At 42.3% G+C, this 20596-nt stretch overlaps 3 protein-coding genes across 6 annotated transcripts; 1 reads left to right on the forward strand and 2 right to left on the reverse strand.

The window, feature by feature from the left end:
* Window positions 1-119: 119 nt before the first annotated feature.
* On the reverse strand, window positions 120-8445 carry slc7a8b (solute carrier family 7 member 8b). Of its 4 annotated transcripts, none has more exons than XM_031559449.2 (12): window positions 8326-8444; window positions 7097-7275; window positions 4241-4445; window positions 3922-4073; window positions 3671-3796; window positions 2744-2897; window positions 2305-2428; window positions 2003-2106; window positions 1709-1805; window positions 1447-1596; window positions 1048-1225; window positions 120-894 (listed from the first exon to the last, which is right to left on the reverse strand). In XM_031559449.2, the coding sequence occupies exons 2-12, from the start codon at window positions 7224-7226 to the stop codon at window positions 773-775; spliced, it is 1542 nt and encodes a 513-aa protein (XP_031415309.1). In that variant the 5' UTR covers window positions 7227-7275; window positions 8326-8444; the 3' UTR covers window positions 120-772. The 4 variants fall into 4 exon arrangements, with proteins under 4 accessions (XP_031415309.1, XP_031415308.1, XP_031415307.1 ...); XM_031559448.2 differs by having other exon boundaries at window positions 7750-8444; XM_031559447.2 differs by having other exon boundaries at window positions 7097-8444.
* A 1285-nt stretch (window positions 8446-9730) lies between these two features.
* On the reverse strand, window positions 9731-16993 carry prmt5 (protein arginine methyltransferase 5). The gene is made up of 16 exons (XM_012835322.3): window positions 16783-16993; window positions 15770-15888; window positions 15319-15404; window positions 14887-15021; window positions 14615-14727; window positions 14288-14337; window positions 13585-13748; window positions 13259-13420; window positions 13057-13134; window positions 12894-12952; window positions 12644-12766; window positions 12257-12432; window positions 11843-12046; window positions 11315-11425; window positions 10641-10705; window positions 9731-10400 (listed from the first exon to the last, which is right to left on the reverse strand). Exons 1-16 carry the CDS (start codon window positions 16875-16877, stop codon window positions 10248-10250), a joined length of 1893 nt encoding a protein of 630 aa, XP_012690776.1. The 5' UTR covers window positions 16878-16993; the 3' UTR covers window positions 9731-10247.
* Window positions 16994-17700: 707 nt separating this feature from the next.
* On the forward strand, window positions 17701-19199 carry psmb11a (proteasome 20S subunit beta 11a). Its single transcript, XM_031560358.2, has one exon. The coding sequence runs from the start codon at window positions 17701-17703 to the stop codon at window positions 18967-18969; it is 1269 nt and encodes a 422-aa protein (XP_031416218.1). The 3' UTR covers window positions 18970-19199.
* Window positions 19200-20596: the final 1397 nt, after the last annotated feature.

Here is a 20596-nt window from a genome sequence, read left to right on the forward strand (position 1 = left end):
ATTTTAAATTCATAATTCATTTGCCTTTCTTCCTTACCTTTAGAATTCTTTGTAGGTAAGCAAAATTCAAGAGGCATCCATGTAGACAAAACATTTAGTCAAAAAAGGATAACGATCAATATATTAAGGACATTTTAATTAACCTGTTTACAAAAACAATGTTAGTGGCCTACCAACTTTAACACAATTCTAGGTAGGTACCTCAGGGCGCTGTGAAAATCCATCTTCAAAATTCAGGCTTTTTTTTTATCAATTAATACTCTTATAGAAAAAGGGAATATAAGACCAGACATACCAAATACATTAAAATAACACTTCTTCTGGTAAGGCAATTGTATAATATCTTTTTACACGCATATAATACTTTTCTCTACTCAGCAGCTCAGAGGGTTGCATTGAGAGTATTTAAGGCACATTTTGCCATGCTTTCTTGTGACCTTAAAGGTTAATTCAAGTTGCTCAAGCTCATAAAGAGTTATTCCAAAGTAATAACATGGATGTAAATATAATTATGAATAGTAGACATTAACAATTCCACATCCATAAACAATGTCTTTCAGCAAAGAACATTCCTTTTAGAGAGAGAGAGATGGGTATATAAATATGCATGAAAACAATCAGGAAAAGGGACAGATAACAGAACACAGGGTAACTGCCCTTTGACCCTTGAGTACAACAGAGTGGATTCTGGGAGCCATCAGACCTCTCCTCTTGTGATATGAACATGTGTTTGACAGCTTCAGCCTGCGCGAACACACACCCTGTGTCTGCCTCACTGTTTGCTGCTTGATCCATTCAAGTTTGCAGTCACATCGCTAGTGTCCACCTCTTTGCTCCCTTCCTCCAAAGGGTAGACAACCATGCAGTGTTTCTGAATCAAGTGTGTAACTGCAGCTGTGTGTGAGACAAAAAAAGTAAAGTATGACGGCAATATTAACAGACACAAAAAAACATTTTCTCTGTGGTTATAACTGATCTTGCTAATTTACTTTTGTTCAATTTCATCACCAGCCCAGACAAATTAAACTAAAAAGGAAAATGCATTACCAATAGCAGAATTGAAGCACTTTGGTTTGCTCTCCCAGTACACACAGAGCAAATAAACAGGGATGCCGGTCATCATGATTGCGACGCCAGTGCCACACACAACAGGCTCAGAGTACAGAGAGAAGACCAGCAGGAAGGCCCAGAACAACAGATAGATCACTGGCCACACCAGGCTCACCTATCAAGAGGAAGAGCAGTTCAACTTCTCTAAAATAAATCATTTGTACAGCACATAATTGTGAACCAGATGGGTGAAAGACCAACACTTGTTCGGTACAGTATAAACTGCACAACACAACAAATAGATTCAAGTGACACAACAACACAATAAACAAATTCAAGTTACAAGCCTGAAGAGATGTTTGTGGTGCCAGCATTCTCTTTAGCCATCAAATATACCTTGATTGGACGACACAGGTCAGGTTGTGTGAAGCGCAGTACAATCTGTCCAGCGATCGTGACTCCATAGAAGAAATAGTTTATGAAGCCAACGTAATTGATTAGTGTGTACATATCACTGGTGCAGAGCATCAGGAGTGTTGACAGACACTAAAGAAAAAAAGGAATAAAATAATTAAATCTAAAACAATTCAAAGTTCAATTACAAAATAATATTTTGAAAATAAGAGAATGAAAAGGGTTGTGTACGTGTGAGACTCACTGTGAAGAGTAATGCTGGGATTGGGGTGCAGCGTTCCATATGGATCATGGCAAGCAAACTAGGTAGATGTCCTTCCCTCGCCCCAGCGAAAAACAAGCTGAGAGACAAGACATAAAACCCAATACCTTACACGCCAACAAGGTAAAGAAACAGTCCGAACCATGCAATGACAATCTCCAACAATGGGGAACTCAAATCCCACAGTTTAAGCTTGTTTGTAGCTAGCTAGCTATAGCTGGCAGGATGAGGAAGTAAGAAACAGAGAGAGAATGAAGGACATATGAGTAAACCGACCGGGATGAAGTGAAGAGAGAGCCGTTGACCCCTCCGAATGTGGACAGTGCCACGGCGATAGGCATGATCCATGACATCACTCCCAATAACTTCTGCCCAAACGTCTTAGAGAGAGACAGAGACCGGAGACTCAATTAATACCAACTGAGCGGTGAAAAGCCTGACAAACAGATGTAATTTTAAAATGGTGTATTAAAATATCATGCTTGGCTAAAGAACTGGCCCACAAAACACTATTACATAATGAGTGGTATAATCTGCTTAGCAAAGGGGGCTGAGTGTGTTTGTGTGTGTGGTCTCACCACAGCCACGGCATTGGAGTCCAGTAGCTCTTGAGGACTCATGGCTGTGACATACGCAATGTTGGCAAACACGTACACAAACGTCACCAAAGGGATGGAGATGTATATCGCCCGAGGGAGGTTCCTGAAGATTAAATAGAGCAGATCTCAGACCTGTGCATTTATGGATTCATTGGTATTCTGACAGATGTATTCAAACTGAAGTAAAATGTTCTTCTATTTATGCATTCAGACTGCCTACATGTGCTTTGACACTAATATTGCCAATTTTAAAGCATTAGCCTATGTTATGTCCCTAAAATCAACTATGACCAGTGCTGCAACTCCAGTTGGAGATCCAGTACATCCTAATCAAAATGTCTTGTGATTTATGAAATTACACTTCTGGAAATCCTTGTAGGAGTACATTAAAAACGTGAAATCAGTATTTACACATTACCTGTATGGATCAATAAGCTCCTCTGTAACATAGTTGAGGAAATTCCAGCCTCCATAGGCAAAGGAACCTTGCAGGAATGCCAAAGCAATTCTCCCCACATTATAGTCCTGCAGAGGTTCAAAGGCATGCACCGGCTCTAGCCAGTAATACTCCCCTACAAATGAATGAAGAGCATAGACAGGCATGTACTGAAGGTGTACTGAAAGAATGTAAACACAACAGCAATGCATTATGTCCCGTTCACCTCTATCCGCGTGATACCCTCTTCACTCCTATCCCATTTTGTCTTACCACTGGCATTTTCAGGAGCTTTTGGTTTTTAAAGCTTCCTCCCCTAAAACCTCATTAACCTACATGCCGGTAGAACCTGTATGACACGCAACAATCATTCCTGTTACGCACATAACATGAAGGAAATATAACACTTGCATCTTCTTTTGTAAGGATAGGACAGCTTGTGCCATTCTCATGTCACACCCCCATTTACAGAGGCCAGTACCCCCCCCCCCCCCCCCCCCCCAGCCCTCACATTCCAATTCACATCTCTGCTCCTTTGTTTCCATATTAACTAATATAGGTCAGCAAACGAACACAAACGCTCAGTCCACTCCCTCATCCATTCCTTACATGGCTGCTCCTGTAGCTGTGGGATTACAACCAATGCTTCACACATGAGGAAGTACTATCAAAGCAAACAGGCCATCATTGTGCTCTTTTTTTGTCCTGAATGCAAAGGATGTTAAACTGAATGAACAAGCTTCAAATCAAGCGCTGTACCAATAAACTGTCAGCAACATCAAACAAGGGATATCTTCAAATATATTAATCTTTAAGACAACATTCTGCAAAAACTTATAGATGAAACATAGTACATATCTAGGGTGTTAGCACTTCCCCTGGATTATAAATATGTTGGGAAAGACATACCCTTGCAGATCTGGACCAGTCCCATGCAGATAATAAGGGCCAAGGCTAGCAGCTTCCCGGCAGTAAAGACATCCTGAACACGGGTTGCCCAGTTCACACTGAAGCAGTTCACCCAGGTTAGCAATACTAGGAGACGGAGAGAAAAGTTTCAACAAATATCCACATGGATTTCTGTAGACCCAGTCAAGACCCATAGACCTGTAGGCCCTTTCCTGAGCTGTGTGTTCTTCCTGTTGTCTGGAAATACTCACAGAGACAGACGGCCGCCAGCAGACGCAGGCTGCTCTCCGGGGGAGGGCAGGAGGGGAAGAGTGGCTGCAGGATGTAGTTGGAGAACGTGAGGGCGATGACTGCCTGGTTGGTGGGGTAGATCACCAGCACTGCAATCCATAGCCGCAGAAACCTGAGAGAGTGCGTGTGCACGTGTGCACGTGCACACACATGCGTACATACATACCATCAAACAGACAGACACAGACAGACCCTTGTCAATCAAGCTCTTTGCTATAGACACAAAACACCATTATGTCCTGCACTATACCCATGAGTGTATGCAGCAGCAATGCCTACCCTGCAACTCCGCCAAATATGTCCTTAACGTAGGAATAGTCACCACCTGACTTGGGTATGGTAACACCTAGCTCAGCATAGCAAAGGGCTCCAATGGCTGTGATGATGCCAGTGACTGCCCACACTATGAGTGACAGGCCTACCGAACTGGCATTCTCCAAAACCCCCTTTGGGCTGACAAAGATCCCAGACCCAATGATGTTACCTGTGGGTAAGGGAACAAGGAAGGAGAAAAGGGAAAAAAGTTAATTTGAGGAATGTCATGAATTACATATTGAGGAAGAACTAGTCTGATGTGGGGCACGCAATAACACCGATTGATATTTTTCCCTACATGAATCTCAGTGAATGTGTGGTGTGCTATATTTGGTACATTTCAAAGGCGTAGTTTTTTGAGCTGTAAACTAAATGACCCATATATAATGTGAAGAAACACATCAGTGCTGGTGTTAACATTGGTCATTTTGTCATTCTTATAAAAATAGGCATTTTATGGGTAGTAAATGGCTCAACATGCCTCTACTGTTTAAAATGATCCTGAACTTTGCCAGGCCAAGCTGACAGTCAGCCTTTTGGTGCTCATCAATGGGGCAATCAACTTAATCTGGCGCTGCAAAACTCTGACTTAACTTGATGCATGCTGAACACAATGCATGCTGGTAAGAAATATTATCTGACTTTCATCGGTGCTGCAGAACGTCACCGTGTCACATGAATTTATGTGATCTGCAATACTGACCTGTTGAATGCATCATGTTCATTTTAATGAAAAGTAAAAGGGGAATTTCAACTGTATCAACAATAATGCAAACAACAATAACGAACCCAATTCCAGGGGGGTATTCCACGTACGTGGTTTAGTGACAAACCTGGATTAGTTAACTCAGAGTAAGTGGTAAACCTCCTAATAAAAGAACCCCCCATTGGTTCATTCTCCTAGCAAAACAACGTCATAGGGCTTTTCTATTAGGAGGTTTACCACTTACTCTGAGTTAACTTATCCAGGTTTGTCACTAAACCACGTACGTGGAATACCCCCCAGGAGTTCTCCTGTTGGTCACATCAGTTGCAAACTACAATTGGCTTGACTGCTGTCTTTTTCAACTCCTCCCAAACTGACAGGCTGTTTCGAGTTGACCTATCAAGTCAGCCTAAGTCAAACTTGAACGCAACCCGTGTCATGAAATGGGTAGCCTCCGCCCGCGAGTCTAAATTTCTTTCACATTTGCTGATCGAGACTCATCACAGGACTTTAAGACCCCCCCCCCAAAAAATAAATAAATAAATTAAGCAGTGGGTGGATTTAGGCTCAGCCAATTTCTGTAATTAGACAGGGAATTCAATGATTCAGGTCAGTCGCCCATACTGAAGGATCTAGGGGTGGGTGATACGGACTTACATTTTGATCACAGTCTATTCAACTATATGGATGGTATCATTATTAGATCATGGTATTTGTTAACTAAAGATCATACACTTATACAAAAATATTACAAAGAGTAAGATGTTAAAGTATTTTTAATTCAAGTATTCATTAACACTGTAAACATGAAACAATGCTTGAAGAGTTTCTCTAAATGAACAGTTACAATAAAACAAAAAAAATGATGAGGCCCCTAATTACTAGCAGACTTTACTCTGTATGGCTGAAATAACAAAAAACAGGAAACTAAAACTTCATTGAAAAATCATCAAAATAGCCATTAGCCCTCAAAAGTTCTTAGCCAGGAATACCCCTGTGTAGGGTTGTGTCGACTTCTGGTGTTTGCTTGGTCTCAACTTTATGTTTACTCAGACCAGCGGATAAATGTACACCATTTGCCAAAAATAAATTACATCCATTATATTTTAAAACCTGACATTGAAATGTAACTGCACCCAGTACTGTAAAATTTAATTAAGTAATGGAAAACACACCACTATGACCCTTAGGGGTCTCCGTAAAATACCACCCACCCCTAGCTGGACACACACACATACACACACGTGCACGCCAGGTCATATAAAGCAGCATTTCTCAAACTATAGGCCACAGATCGACAGAAAAAGAAAACAGAAGTTTAGCAATCAGGAAATACATTTGCTAATGAAGTGAAATAAAAAAAAGACGCATAGGTAGTAGGGGTGTAGTGGTCGTATATAACCACTGGCCGTATAACCCCAAAGTCAGACATGACTGGGCTTCAGAACGAACAAGTTTGAGAAAGGCAGGATTGGAGAGGGGCGGTGCGTTTCCCGACCTTTCATCTAGCATTTCCTGTTAAGTGACATGTTTTTCTTGGTGATGCATCAAAGACAGATTGTTTGAATGCATAATACAACTCAAAGGAGAGAAAATACCCATATAGCTATTTGCGGCAATCACATTGATATTACAATACAACAATAGATGGCCTGGACTCCAAACAACAGGTGAGGGTGGTGAAGGGTCTACGGCCTTTGAAGAAGCCTGCCCAAAATGATGATGCATCTCATGGAGATAAACTCCCTCCAATACCTTGCACTTAGAGAGCTGGCTGCATCCCTGCAGGGCTTGGTATGTTTCCATGTTCAGGTGAAATTAAGGGTGTGGTCCATATGATCATGCAATCAGGAATGCACAACACAACCAGTTGAAATAATTTGATCCTCCTAATAATTGCACAGAATTCTTCTGATAAATGACTGCAATAGGCTGTAAGTGGACCAATGGCCACAAACAATAATTCAAGAATGGGCAACAATTAAGGGAACAACAAGGGCTATATGTTAATATAAATTCAAGCTATATGAAGCCGACCTATCACTCAATCACAGGAAAAACACAGACATACCCTCAAAGTTTTTTGACTATGCAGTGGGTAATTGAGGACTTACCGACAATAATTCCACATGCGCTGACAAGGCCGATCTGCTTCTTTAGGCCAACGGGCTGCCCATCGTCTTTCTCATCTGTGGGGCTGTGCGTCGGAGCAGTATTGCTACGGAGTCGAGGGCTACCAGTCATTTTTTCTCACAGTTTTTGCCCAGAACCAAGCGCGCAAAGCTATGCTGCACTGTTGAGGAAGTAAACTGAAGTATGGCTCAAGAATGTGTAAATCAACACATACAAGTTCAACAGGACCAATATGATATGATGCCGCCAAATATGAAATCATCTAATGACAAACTCTCTGTGCTCCACCTTAAGTTAAGTGAAAACATAATAATTTACCTATACTTAGCCCATGCGTATCTGACTCCGATCCTAACTAAGCCTACATGCCAAACGAATTGAGAAATGCAGTCTAAGTCCACAAGAAAGATTACAAACGTAAGTATCCCATCCCCGGAAACAATCAATGTAGTTGACTAGTCCTTAACATGGCATTTACGACGAACAGGAACATTCCGAAACTACTCATCAAAAAGACGGCAACATAATTCAGACAGCGATGCTTAACCTACACGCTGCCCTCAAAGTGCCTGAAGATAGCAAAGTGGGAGCGTACTTAACGCAGGTTAAATCGCGTTTCCATTTAGTGCTTCACCTGATTTATTAAATTCCCGACGGACGCCGCCTGCTGCCCCATGTCCGTCACTGCCAGGCGTGTATTGAGCTGATTGTCGCACCGCTTTACGTAGGCAAATACATGCAAAACTGGGGTGTTCAATTTATATTGATGAATAAACAGAGCGGATACCAGCGACGGCAGGAGACGGTTTTATATGCGACGTCTGTAACTTCGAATCTCTATTCTGCTATTTCTTTTGGTTTGATGTTGGGAGCTTCTTAGGTCTCCCATTAGTCTATTCTTAGTCTCCCAGGCTAGCCTATATTGTTTTATTTAAATTATTTACCATCATTCAACAGGCAAAGAAAATGTATAGATTAAAAAGCTTTCCTGACAGCTCAGCCTTTCATTATGACATGCACTCACACACTACAAGTGACACGAACCTAGAGTGTAGTTATATTTTCAATACTAAAAATTGAGCGGCAATTACAATTCAATACGTTTTGATGCAGTGCTGCAAAGTAATGGCAGGCTCTATTCTGTCAGAGGTTACGATAGCGGAGATGAAGGGTAGGCCTATAGCTTATAGTAATTTAAAAAACACTCAACTTTTGTCGAACCAGCTTCTTTTCTAGCTGAAATTGAAATAACCTGTAGACACTACTAAAGCACAACAGATAGCCCAGTGCGATGGGTGGAGCTCTCCCATAGTTCTTGTGGTCTACTTATCGTCCAGAAAAACATGGCATAAATGTACTGTGCGAGGTTTTAGGGGCCTATGTTAAGTACAGGGCGTTTACGTTTGGTAAGAAACAGAAGAAGAAAGCCAGGCAAGTGGATAGCTGATGTTCGCGACAGGTTATTGGTAAAGCTGATGCGTCACTTGTACCCTGGATTAGGTCTAAAAACTGCCGAAGGCCCGCGGTGATCTGGACCAAGGGTCTTTCAATGTGTCAGCAAAACACAAACTAGCCAAGAGCATAACAAATAAATGCATTGAAAGTAAAATAGTCACATAGACTATGTCAAGTGTGAGGTGCATTGAGTTGCAAAATTAAATCATAAAGCTTCATCCAACAAAAGTTTATGAAACTTCTCACTTTGGTTTAATAATAGTAAATATACAGGTACGAGTTTCAGGGCTCAGGTTCAATTTCATTAATTTCTTTGAACAAACACTCGTTACTAAACTGCTGATACAGGCCTCGTTTAATTTGAGTGTAGTACGAAGTTATTTTGTCTTTTTAATGCAAGCAAAAAATTATTTGGAATTTGCTTGTAAACCAATCTTCCTGTGAAGGAGCGAAGATCCCGCGCAGTAAGTTCAAGAACCCTAGACAATAACATTCATAAACATTTTTTTTTGTCTAGCTTGCTTCACATGACAATTACAAGGACATACAATACAAGATACCAGCTTTTGTTTGCAAATGTAACCAACACAGCCCCCTTCCAACCGACCAAAAGTTTAAATGATCTTGAATGCATACAGTTGCACTCTATTTTTTGGTTAGATCTATGGAGCTCCCCAATTTGTCTTGTTGTTTCAGTTCTACTCAATACAGCAGTCACCTGCTGCGCCAGGAAACAGAAACCATATCGGCACATTTGGGTCAAAGCCTTCATCATGAGATCTAATTATTCTGCTCAAGTTGTTGTCTAATTATACACAGAATGACAGCACAGAAAATAAACGTAGTTACACATCATGTCCAATTTTAAATTTGTTTTTTTTTTATTATGTAGTTTTTTTTATGTAGTAGCCAGTTTAAAACTGTGGTTTTGTGGCAAACAAAAAATACAAAAGGGAAAAGAGGGGAAACTGAGAAAGATAGTCATTTTCTTCTTGCCCCCCACCACTCCTTTCCTCTGACCCATCAACTGACCTCTTCTGACACAGGAAGCTCAACCTCTGTGTGAGTTGCTGTGCGCACAAGTGTGGCACTGACATACTTGCATGGCATCTCAGTGTGGAATGCATGCCCGGTAAGGGTGTAGGTTTAGCTGGCTCGTGTTTCTGAAATCTCCCTCTGACCTGTAGCACCAAGGATGTGGCTGACACATACAGATCACAACACAAACAGAAATCGCCTTAGAAAATATGGCTCTTGATGACACTCCAAATATTGTGTGTGCAGCTAATGGCTAACTTACAGACTTCGTCGTACTTCCAAAACAAACAAACAAAGAAGTAGAAAGAAGGAAGAAAGTGAAGCTACTCTTGCTTCTCTTTTTCCTCCCCCCCCCCCTCTGGTGCCTACTTCAAACTAAATCCAGTTTTCATAATGACCTTCATTGGACTGACAAAACAAAGAAAGACAACAGCGACAAGCCTTGGATTTACAGGAATTCTCAGCGGTAGCTCTCAACTCAAAATGCCCACCATTGATCTGAATATGTGGGTAGGCCCTGAACAGCAATGAAACAGAGGGGAGACTCACTTCCACTCGTAACTAATTTACAACAATATGTGTGTGTTTGTGTGTGTGATGTTTGCGTGATGTGTGTGTGTGTGTGTGTGTCCTCCGTCTTCACAGGCCAATGGTATAGGAGCGTCCAGCTGGGTTGTGGATGGCAGAACATGTTGGCTCGGTGACCGCCCACTCGTACCACACCTTCTTCCCATTATTGCATCTCCAGAATCGCACGCCCACGTGATCGCCACCCGCAACAGCGATTGGCTGCTGCAAGGTAGAGAGAGAGAGAGACACACACACAGAAGAAGAGTTGAAAGGTGCTCACAACAAGAATAAATCGATGAGCACGATGACGATTTAATGACATCCAATGAAATTGAATGAGATCAACAGATACTGATCAGCACAAGCTTGCATCGGCATTATACATGTTATATGTTTGTTGACAGGAAGAAGCAATGTACTGCTAGCTGGTGTGCTTCAGTCAGTAGATTCTGAACAACTTACTTTGAGTGGAAACAGGATGGGGAACCAGGAGAACATCCCAGGGGAATGGGTCTCTGGTCTTATACCTACAACATGGGAAAGAGACAGTCATGCTTAAGGGTGTGACTGCTGAAGCTAAGCATTGTTGCATTCATTACTGCACTGTCTTAATACTTTTATATTTGCACTGCTCATTTTTGCACAGGCTGAACCTCTCAGCATACAACCAACCATCATTTTTTTGTCTACACTGTAAATACAACCCTTATATGTACACTCCCCTTTCCAACTCTGTCCACTTCATCCATGTATAACATATTCAATTTATTATACATATATAGTTATCTTTATACATGTTACTCACCACTGTCAATAACACTGTACATACTGTATGAACAGTGTAGCATCACTTATGCTGTACTACTTACATTGGCACTTATCTGTAAATAATACCATTCTCTTGCACTTCTGCGAACTGTATTTCATTACCTTTGTACCTGTACTCTACACAATGACTATAAAGCTGAATTTAGTCAAATCTAATAATTTCACAAAAACCAATACATGTCACTCCAGCAAGAATAGAATAACATTTGGGGAAAAAGACCTTCACCTTCCTTTTTTTTTTTTTTACAACGGGCCGGATAGACGTCATACAGCATTAACTGGTGTTAATGTTGGATATTTGGACTTACTTAGCATGACGTCTTTATATAACGTGGTCTCAAAGTAGCCGGCAAAGCCATGAAGCACAGAGTTGCACCCCACAGGGAATCGTAGGCACTGGTACCTATTATTGTTCATGTCTGGAGGGAGACAAAGAGAGATGATGCATCAGTCCAAGCAGAGGTGGGATTCTGTGGAGATGCGTAGAAGTCACAATCTACAGGCCTGCATGCCATGAGGTATATGGCATATAGAGATGCACATAGCATAAGACGATGTGTGGTAAAAGGTTGTGGACTTGTGTGTGCTATGTATGTGTGTGCTGTCTAAAGATGGATTGGACTCACTTAAGACACCATTCAGATAAAACATTTTACAGTAAAAAGGTATGGTACCCAGTGAGATTACATTGGAAGGTTTACATATTTGTAGAAATGTTCAATGTAAACAATAAATGGGACACTCTTGGTAGGATTTCTTTCTCCTGAACCTGACCTCAGTTTTCCTATTAAATTTCACTACATTTCAAGTATGATTCAGTCAGTATGATGTCATACCTGTAGTCGGGTGTGTAAACGTGAAGCATGGCTGGGGATCAGCCAGCTGATGGAAGTTGTGCAGTCTGACGACGTAGGGCGTCTCAAAGTGGCACTCTGGCTCCTTGTCCCGCTCCCGTGATCCCCGCACTTCATTATACAGCTTTGACGAGGACAGAGGGGCCAGGAAGGAGGTGTATGAGCTGGGGATACTGACCCCGTCCTCTGAGAGAGCACAACAAAAGATGGGGGGGCACGGGGACAATCAAAAGACCAGATAATGACCAAATAAGAACACACTGTGCTTCCTAAAACGGTACAATGTTACTGAAACAGCTCATGTGTGGTCTCAGAGAGATGAGATGCATTCCTGCCTCTGCAAAGCCTGAGGAAAACCCCCAAAAACAAATCAGGTAAGAGACGGTTTCCCATTACCTTTCAGAAAGTGCTGCGCTCCGTCAAGGCATTCGGGGGACAGCTCGTTGTCCCCGAAGGACCCGAGCAGCTCGCTGACGATGATGTCAGCTTTCTCTGGAGCCGTCCATTCCCGCATGTCACACGACACAACAGTCACCTGGTCACCCCACTCCTCAAAGCGCCAGTTCTCCAGCCTGCAATGATTGAGAGCGAGATAATCATCCTATGCTCTTCACTCACTCGCATTTCCTCTTCTTGCTGTAAGTGCAGGCAATTTGTCTGCATCCCCCTCAAGCCATTACTAGTGACTAGCTTGTTCTTCAGACATGTGCTATAGGGTCTCTGGGAACAGGCTAAATATAATCATGGTGTAGAAACAAAACAAAAAGTATAATAGTAACTCACGTGACGACAGCGTTGGGGTTTTTCTCCACGGCATACACACGCAGCTTCCTGTCTGCCTGCTTGGCCGCACGCAAGGAGGCGTTTACCAGAGGCCCACGGCCTGCCCCTAGCACCATCAGCACCCTGGAGGGGGACACAGGCACAGGGAGATTTCACTCATTATAGATATTTAATTCATTCAGTCATTGGAGAAACGAATAGTGCATGCACATGAAGTCATCTGGTGCTTGTGGAAAAAGGGACTACTTACTGGACATTAGTATCCTTCTCGTCTTCCGGCACTCGGTCTAACAGGCACTTATATACCGCCTATACAGGGAAATATCCATATCATGGGACGCACACAGTAACATTACATTAAGAGGCAGAGGAAAAATGACCAGATGGTGCAGAGTGGAGCAGTTCTAACTAACCTGTTGGTATTGTGAATATTTGATGGGATCTTTCTCAAACACCTCATACGTCTGTGCTTCTAAGTTGTCCATTAGAGGCTTTGAGAAACAGAAAATCAGAATTTAAAAATAAATAAAATCATTATGATAAAAATATTGAGCATATCAGAGAAAAGGTTTCAAAGGCTAACACTCCATTCTTCTGTTTCAGACACACACACACCTGTAATGGGGACTGCAGGTAATCTTCATAGCCCTTGGCGTAGAGGTCGTAAGCGTTAAGAGTTGGGCGGTTCTGGTTGAGATACTCCAGGTATTGCAGGTACGAACGGAAGTCTTTCTCACTGTGCCGACTCGTCCCAGTGAAGATGAACTGAGCCTCCAGCTGAAAGAGAAGGTAAAAACGACTTTAGGTAAAACTAAAAAGCTTCCAGCTTCCAGTATTTACAGGCTGTATAAGCCAATGTCTAGTTATAAGCCAGACTATTATACTATGTCATACTATACTATGACTATTTTACTATGTTATGTGTGTAGCTCCTGATGTACCTTGAAGAGACGGCAGATGATTCGCTGGTGAGCTTTTGAGAGCACAGGAAACCCTTTTTTATTGGTGAGGAAGATGCTGGTCGGTAGAATGGCTGCTTTGATTGGTTCTCCAAGCCACTTGTCAATAACCGTATCCGAGGGCACATCAGCAGCAATCTCAATTGCTTCAAAAAGAACACAGGAGGCCATTTTTATGGAGCTGATCTTTCTGGGCACGGCTCTCTTTTTCAAATTTCATGTTTCATTCTGTCTTTCCCCAACATGTCTTAAATTTGCTTTTTGTCTTAAAGTGCTATCATATTTGATATGCTCATGGGATAAAGATAAAGCATGAATCTGGAACCTCACATCCTTGCCTTCCCTTTTGCGTTAATGAATACAAAAATGTAAAAAGGATAAGTGTCTGGCTAGGCAACAGTTTCACAGACTGGTTATGTGAAAATCCCCTTACTGTTAAAATGTTCTCTACAATGATTTCACTGGCAAATTCTCTTGTGAAGTACATTTGTCATCGGTTAAGCATTTGATTAAAAACTAATGTCAACACTTTCAGCATCCCCTGTAATACTTTGGGAATGAAACTACCAAAAAATGAACAATGACATTAATGCATCATCTTGGAGTTGAAACATGTTTCCACCCTTTTCAATATATTACAAGCAACATCTTCATGTTGTATTTCTTTGTGAAATGTGAATCTTACCTAAGCAGATCCGCTTGTTGTAGTCACAGAGTGTTCTGAAGGAATGCCACCTAAGACGACACATGAAAGATGTCACATGCCATTATGCTCTGCACATGTCCTATACCTGCAGCCTTAAAAGTGCATTCTAGTATAGGGTGGACCACAGGACTTCAAACTTCAGTTTCCATTTTTCATGCTTCCCCTTCAATGCTCACCCCCTTGAATGACCTCCTTTGTCATCAAAGTGGACACTTCAAGGTCTAAGGTGTGAGTACATGTAATGTGACAGAAAAGATGGAGTAGGAGGTCTACACTGTGCCTACACTATTGTGACATTACTCTTACCAGCCCCAGGTTTTCTCATCATTGCTGCCATCATCCATGTTTTTGGAGGGCTCATTCTCGATGAGGTCATCACGCACATCCTCTAGATCCATCAGGGGCACCCGGATCCAAAACTGGGAAGACAAGGTCACCATGAGGTCATGCAACCATAAGCATAAATCAATACAGTGAATCAAATGCACATCTTATGACCGGTTCACCCATGGCGTAAATCAGTACATAAGCAGTTGTTGTAAGCAGATGGATGGTGGCTCAGATGACTGTGGCATTACCATGGAGGAGTGGTGTCCTGTGTGGAGGTGGTTTAGCAGCACGCGTGCCAGGTTGGCACAGTGAGGGGTTCTCAGGGGGATCATGAAGGCTGGCAGGCCCAGATAGGCACAGAAATTCAGCTCCTGAACCATAGCCTGGAGGAAGCGATTAACCGAAGACAGCAATGACCATTTTGTACACGCTGCAGAACAACACACTTTAATCCAGCACAGCAAGAAGCAAAGACTCTTTGCTCATCTGTCTTCTTTTGCAATTTAAGGTCAGTCCCTACAACCCTTAATTTGAAATTAATATCAACATTTATATTGTAAAGAGTTATGAAAAACTATTCAGGTCCATGTCCTTTAGCTTTAGGAAATACAGAAAAACACAGGGCCGCTTAGGCAGGCATGAATGTTTGATGTATTAATCAACAAGGAAGGCAAACTTACTGCTTCGGAATTCCTGCGCATGGTCGTCAATTCAGAGTCCACTTCTATCCATGGTGATAGCTTCCCAACAATTAGTGTGTTCCAATCTGGGTGAGACACCAATAGCATGCATTTTAGAAGATGTGATATAGTTATTTCCATTCTATTAAAATTTTGATAAACCCCATTAGACAATCCCATAAATGGCTTCCATAACCTTAGAAGAAGTCCAGAGAAAAATATACGGATCCCCTAAGGATTGGCAGTAATGTCAATCATACACATAAAACCCTTGTGTTTTTTTCGGAACTAACATTTACATAATTAATAACTCATCAAGACCGCGTTTTATAAAATCACCAATTAGTGTGAATATTAGACAGAAACATTGACCTAGAAACCATCATATGGTTTCACTTCCAACAAAAAGTTTTCCAATATAACCACAGGCTTGTGCTTCATAACATCTCACCTCTTGCACACAACAGCAGGTCTGAGCGGGTCTGAGCCCCTGCCCGGGACTTGGCAGGTTCCAGCTCATATTCCCTTTTGAACCGTGGATGGAAAAGGGGCATGCAGAGGAAGTCGAATCTGAAAGAAAACGATGACACGGCGTATCAACCTGGGAAACCACGTTAACAGTATGGAGAAGATAGATAGATGGATACTTTATTAATCCCGAGGGAAATTTTAGAGAAAGTGATGTCTACTTTATAGTCGTGCAATGTAACCAACCACAGTAGAATTAACCCAGGCTGATGGGAAATGTTCAAACTCTGTGTTCTTCCTCGCTAAATAACGTTACTTAATATTACTAACACCAATAACGTCCACGTCACTAGCCAAGTGACATGTATTCCTGAAATGACAGAACAAGCTACCAGGTCCAGATGTTATTTTCCAGAAAAAAAGCCTTTCTACCGTAATGCAACTAAACATGTAAAAGAACTCTGGCAGGTTACCTCCATTAGTTCATATTATGCGCCTCCTTAAAAACTGCTAATGTTACTGCTAAATAATGACAGGTGACAGCTAACGTTAACTTAGGTAGATAGTTGACTTGGGTGAGGAGGAATGAGTTAGCAATATGATAGCTGATATGAATTAAGGTTGACTTTCTTTTGTCCGGTCAGATGCACACGCTTAGTTATGAGACAATGAATGAACTACCTGTATTTTTAAGTTCATTTACACTCTTGAAACGTGGTTAACCTATCTAAAGAAACTAGCAATTCGTCGTTAGCCAGTTAACTAGCTACCATCAATTAATTCATTCAACACGTGCTAAGCGAACAGTAAGCGGCGTAGTTAGCAAGCTAGTTTATAGTTAGCTTTCTGAATTATTAGCAGAGTTGCTAGCCCCGGTACCTTAGCTACAGACATCACATGTGGAATGAAGCCAGCGGCAATTTCAATGGATTTACCTCCTCCACTTCAGCTATGTATTAATATATATAGCTATCTATAATGAACGTAAATGCTCACCCAAGTTTTGCCACAGCAGCTACGGTATCCGTTACTTCAGGTATACAATCCAAATCTCTCCCGCAGGAGACCTTCATCGCACTGCCAGACGCCATGGTTTATGAGAATGAGCGGGTGAAAATGGTAACGGCGTCTTGGCTATAGCAAAACCGAGGCCATTTTGGTTCTGATCAAAGTGAAGGTAAGTGAGCCTTCCCCTCTTCCGTAGAGCCAAGATGACTGAAACACGCCAGCAGTTTCTGTCTGACGAACTCCTGCGAGATGCAAAAAGAGTTTGAAGGTAGCATAGTTGTGACGTTATTACTTGAGCTGATGAGCTCCGCCATGTATAAATGTAAAATAAATCCAATATTGAAAATCTCTTCCCTGGATATAACCAACATTTGAGCTAATTCAAACAATGACACAATAATTGAATAAAAGCTTATGGCTCCAACACAGCTAAATGATTATGGATTCCAAATATGAGGATAAAATGCTAGAATATTTATATAAAAATGTTACTTCTTTTGAAACTATAATATTAATGTTAATATTAATAATGGCAATAATTATATGAATACTTTCTTGTAACAACTTGCATGCTAACAACATTACTTTCATTAATTAATTTAGACAGTAAATAGCTGCTGACTAGATTTGTTGTTTTCTTGTTCAGAAAAGCATACTATGAAATACTTGTCAGCTTTTTCAGTGTTTGAAGAGTCGCTTCATTGTTTGGCGTTATTCAACACAAGCAGAATATTAAATATCACCATGTTAAGCTAAATATCCTATGTCATTCAAACGAATCCTCCAATGAGTCATGTCTAATGTCTTTGTGTGTGTATGCAGGGGAGGGGATGGATCCTTTAAATAGATTGCTTTGCCAGTCTTAACTCTGGGTAGAGTGATGACTGTGGTACATTTCTTGAAGGAATGGCTTTGCAAGATGTGTGTGGTTTTCAGGACTCTGCTCTTTATCCAGCATGCAGCTCTTCAACCACTGTCATACCTGATGAAGATAACTGGTTTTATTCAAGATCATCCTACAAGCACAATTCCACTTGGAGAGAACCAAGAGCAAAGCATGGTGGCATTCCTCTATGTTTTTTCATTCCTCGCTCACAAAACACTTTAATCTGTGCAAACCACACAAATGCTTTTTTCTCTCAGGGGTCTAATCCATCTACATCAGTGACACGTCCATTCCCTCTGTCTCACGGCACCACCACCTTGGCTTTTTCCTTCCAGGGCGGCGTCATCGCAGCGGCAGACTCTCGCGCAAGTTGTGCCGGACTGGTTGCCTGCCCTACCACCAACAAGATCTCTCCCATCCACTCCCACCTGGTGGTCACCTCCTCAGGCTGTGGTGCTGACTGCATGCTGTGGGAGCGGATCCTTGCCCGAGAGATCCGCCTGTACCAGCTCCGCCATGGCCGCAGGCTCTCCATCGTCGGCTCCGCCAAGCTCCTTTCCTTCATGCTGCATCCTTTCAAGGGGACCGAAGTGTGTGTGGCCTTAACTCTGTGTGGATGGGACAGAGAGGAGCGAGGGGTACACAGCGAGACACAGGGAGGAGCCATGGAATCTCAAGTCGGCACGGCTGTTAAAAGCAACAAGGGCCTCAGTGTTTGTGAAATCCCTGTTAGATGTGTTTCAGAACCATTACCAGCGAATGCCCTCAGCCGCCCTCTTGAGTCTGAGATTCAAAGAAAATGGGAAGACCCAGAAGGCCGGGTTGAGCCTTTCATGTTGTCACACCATGATCAAAGGACCAAAACACAGGCTGCCTCAAATCAGAGCCCCATCAGCTCTCAAATCACCACCACAAAGCAATCTGGTCCCAGGCTTTGTTATGTGTGCAGTGATGGGACTTTCCTGAGGGGGGAACTGTTCTCTGTGGGCTCTGGCTCCCCATATGCTTACTCGGTGCTGGACGGTGCCGTGAGATGGGAGATGTGCGAGGAGGAGGCCGTGTCTGTGGCCAGGGAGGCCGTGTACAGGGCCACTCACAGGGATGCGTACTCGGGGAACAATGTGGACATCTTTCACATCACTGCGCGTGGATGGAGGCGCAGGGAGAGGGAAGACTTGAGAGAGGAGTACTACAGAGAGAGACTGAGAAGACGTGGACAGATGAAAGTGAGGGAGAGAGAAGAAACTAAGGGGAATGAGGAGAGAATGAGGAGAGAAGATGCTGTGTAACAGGGACACAGTTTTACAGAAGAAAAACTGTGATCAGAAGGGGGAAAAAGGATGAAAGCCAGCAAATGGTGTTGGGTAGCATAGTCACCTATATAAGAATGAATCCGTCTTTAATGAATAGTGTCAGGGTAAACAATAGAAAGTGATTGCACAACAATGACACACATTTTTAGAAGCCTAATTTTAGTGTTATTTCATGCATCTTGCTCTTCCTAAGTATAGCTAGCAAAAAAGAGGGTTGTCTGAATATGTGCACTGACTTGTTCCCAGTGTTTGTTCGTTTATGACTAGTAGCCTACGCATTTACCGTGAGAAGATGCAACAGAAATAATGTAGGTTAGGCCTACTTACTTGTGTATAGATAATATAAACTTAAGTGTTTTCTTACCTGATAAATAATAAGTGTCCAATACAAACTTTCAGGTAAACATAAGGAGTGGTATCTTGCTATGCGTCACTCACCCCAACCAGCAGAGGGCTATATCCAAAAGGATGACTGTAAATGTGTGTTGACAACAAATGTACATGGCTGGATGAACGGTAGCTAGCTGTAATCATATGAAGGAAGACGGCCCTCAGCAGTATCCTTAGGAGTGAGTCTGTGGATTTTTTAAATACCCGGCCTTTTGTCTGTGCCTGTGGTTTGGATCAGGGTCATCTGGGGTTTGGTTCTAACCCAGTCGACAGTCTCAGTTTCGCTGTGAACCCTTCCCTCGCTGCTTATGATGAGGATGCGCCCGAAAGAAACATCGAGTTTCTTCATGGAACAACCAAACTAGCATTCAAAATAAGTTAGTAAGCAGGTCACTTGCCAACGAGCTTGCCAAGATCAGCTGTTTTACGGTCTCTGGTTGGCTTACTTTTGCTAGCTGGTGTTGGCGCATGCTATCTTTGCCTTTTCTGGTAGTTGTTTGCCTGGCTAGTAACGTCAGGTGCGCAATAAACTTTAACTACATCCGAGCCTTCCCTCCCTAAACTTAAATTGATGTTAGGTAGACAACTGTGTAGCTAATCCTTGCAGATGACACTGTTTGCTAAATAACTGCAAGAGCTCGACTTTCATAACTTCAATGTAACATTAGGACGCATCAGAAACTGTCAGTGTGTCATAACTTGTCGGAGTAACTCCTCTGGTGCTGAGTTGAATGAATAAAAATGTAATACCAGCCATATGAGTGACCTTCTTTGGCAATTACACCAGTCTTATAGAGCTCCCCCCCCCCCATTGGATATTTTAGGCCAGTGGTTCCCAAACTTTTTACAGTTCCGTACTTGACAGGCTACGGAGGTCTGTGTTGAATAGGGGGCGTGGCCGGAGCGGAGTTCAGCACAGACGTGACATTTTCTCTTGTTTTCTAATTAATGCTTGTTCATCGTTGCGATCGTTGTTGTGTTTATAAGAAAGAAATACAGCCTTGCAGGAAAAAATACAGGGGAATTTGGGCGATTTTGATGCACAAAATGATGTTTCCGTCTGAAAGTTGCAATTCTGTTTCAAACGGGACATTCTGCGAATTCCGTCCGTTTTCTGTTATCGCGGACATTTTCTCCCCGCGTACCGCCTGAACCACTTCGCGTACCCCTGGGGGTACGCGTACCCCAGTTTGGGAACCGATGTTTAGGCTAT

This window comes from Clupea harengus, chromosome 22 (assembly GCF_900700415.2).
Source record: "Clupea harengus chromosome 22, Ch_v2.0.2, whole genome shotgun sequence".
NCBI lineage: Eukaryota > Metazoa > Chordata > Actinopteri > Clupeiformes > Clupeidae > Clupea > Clupea harengus.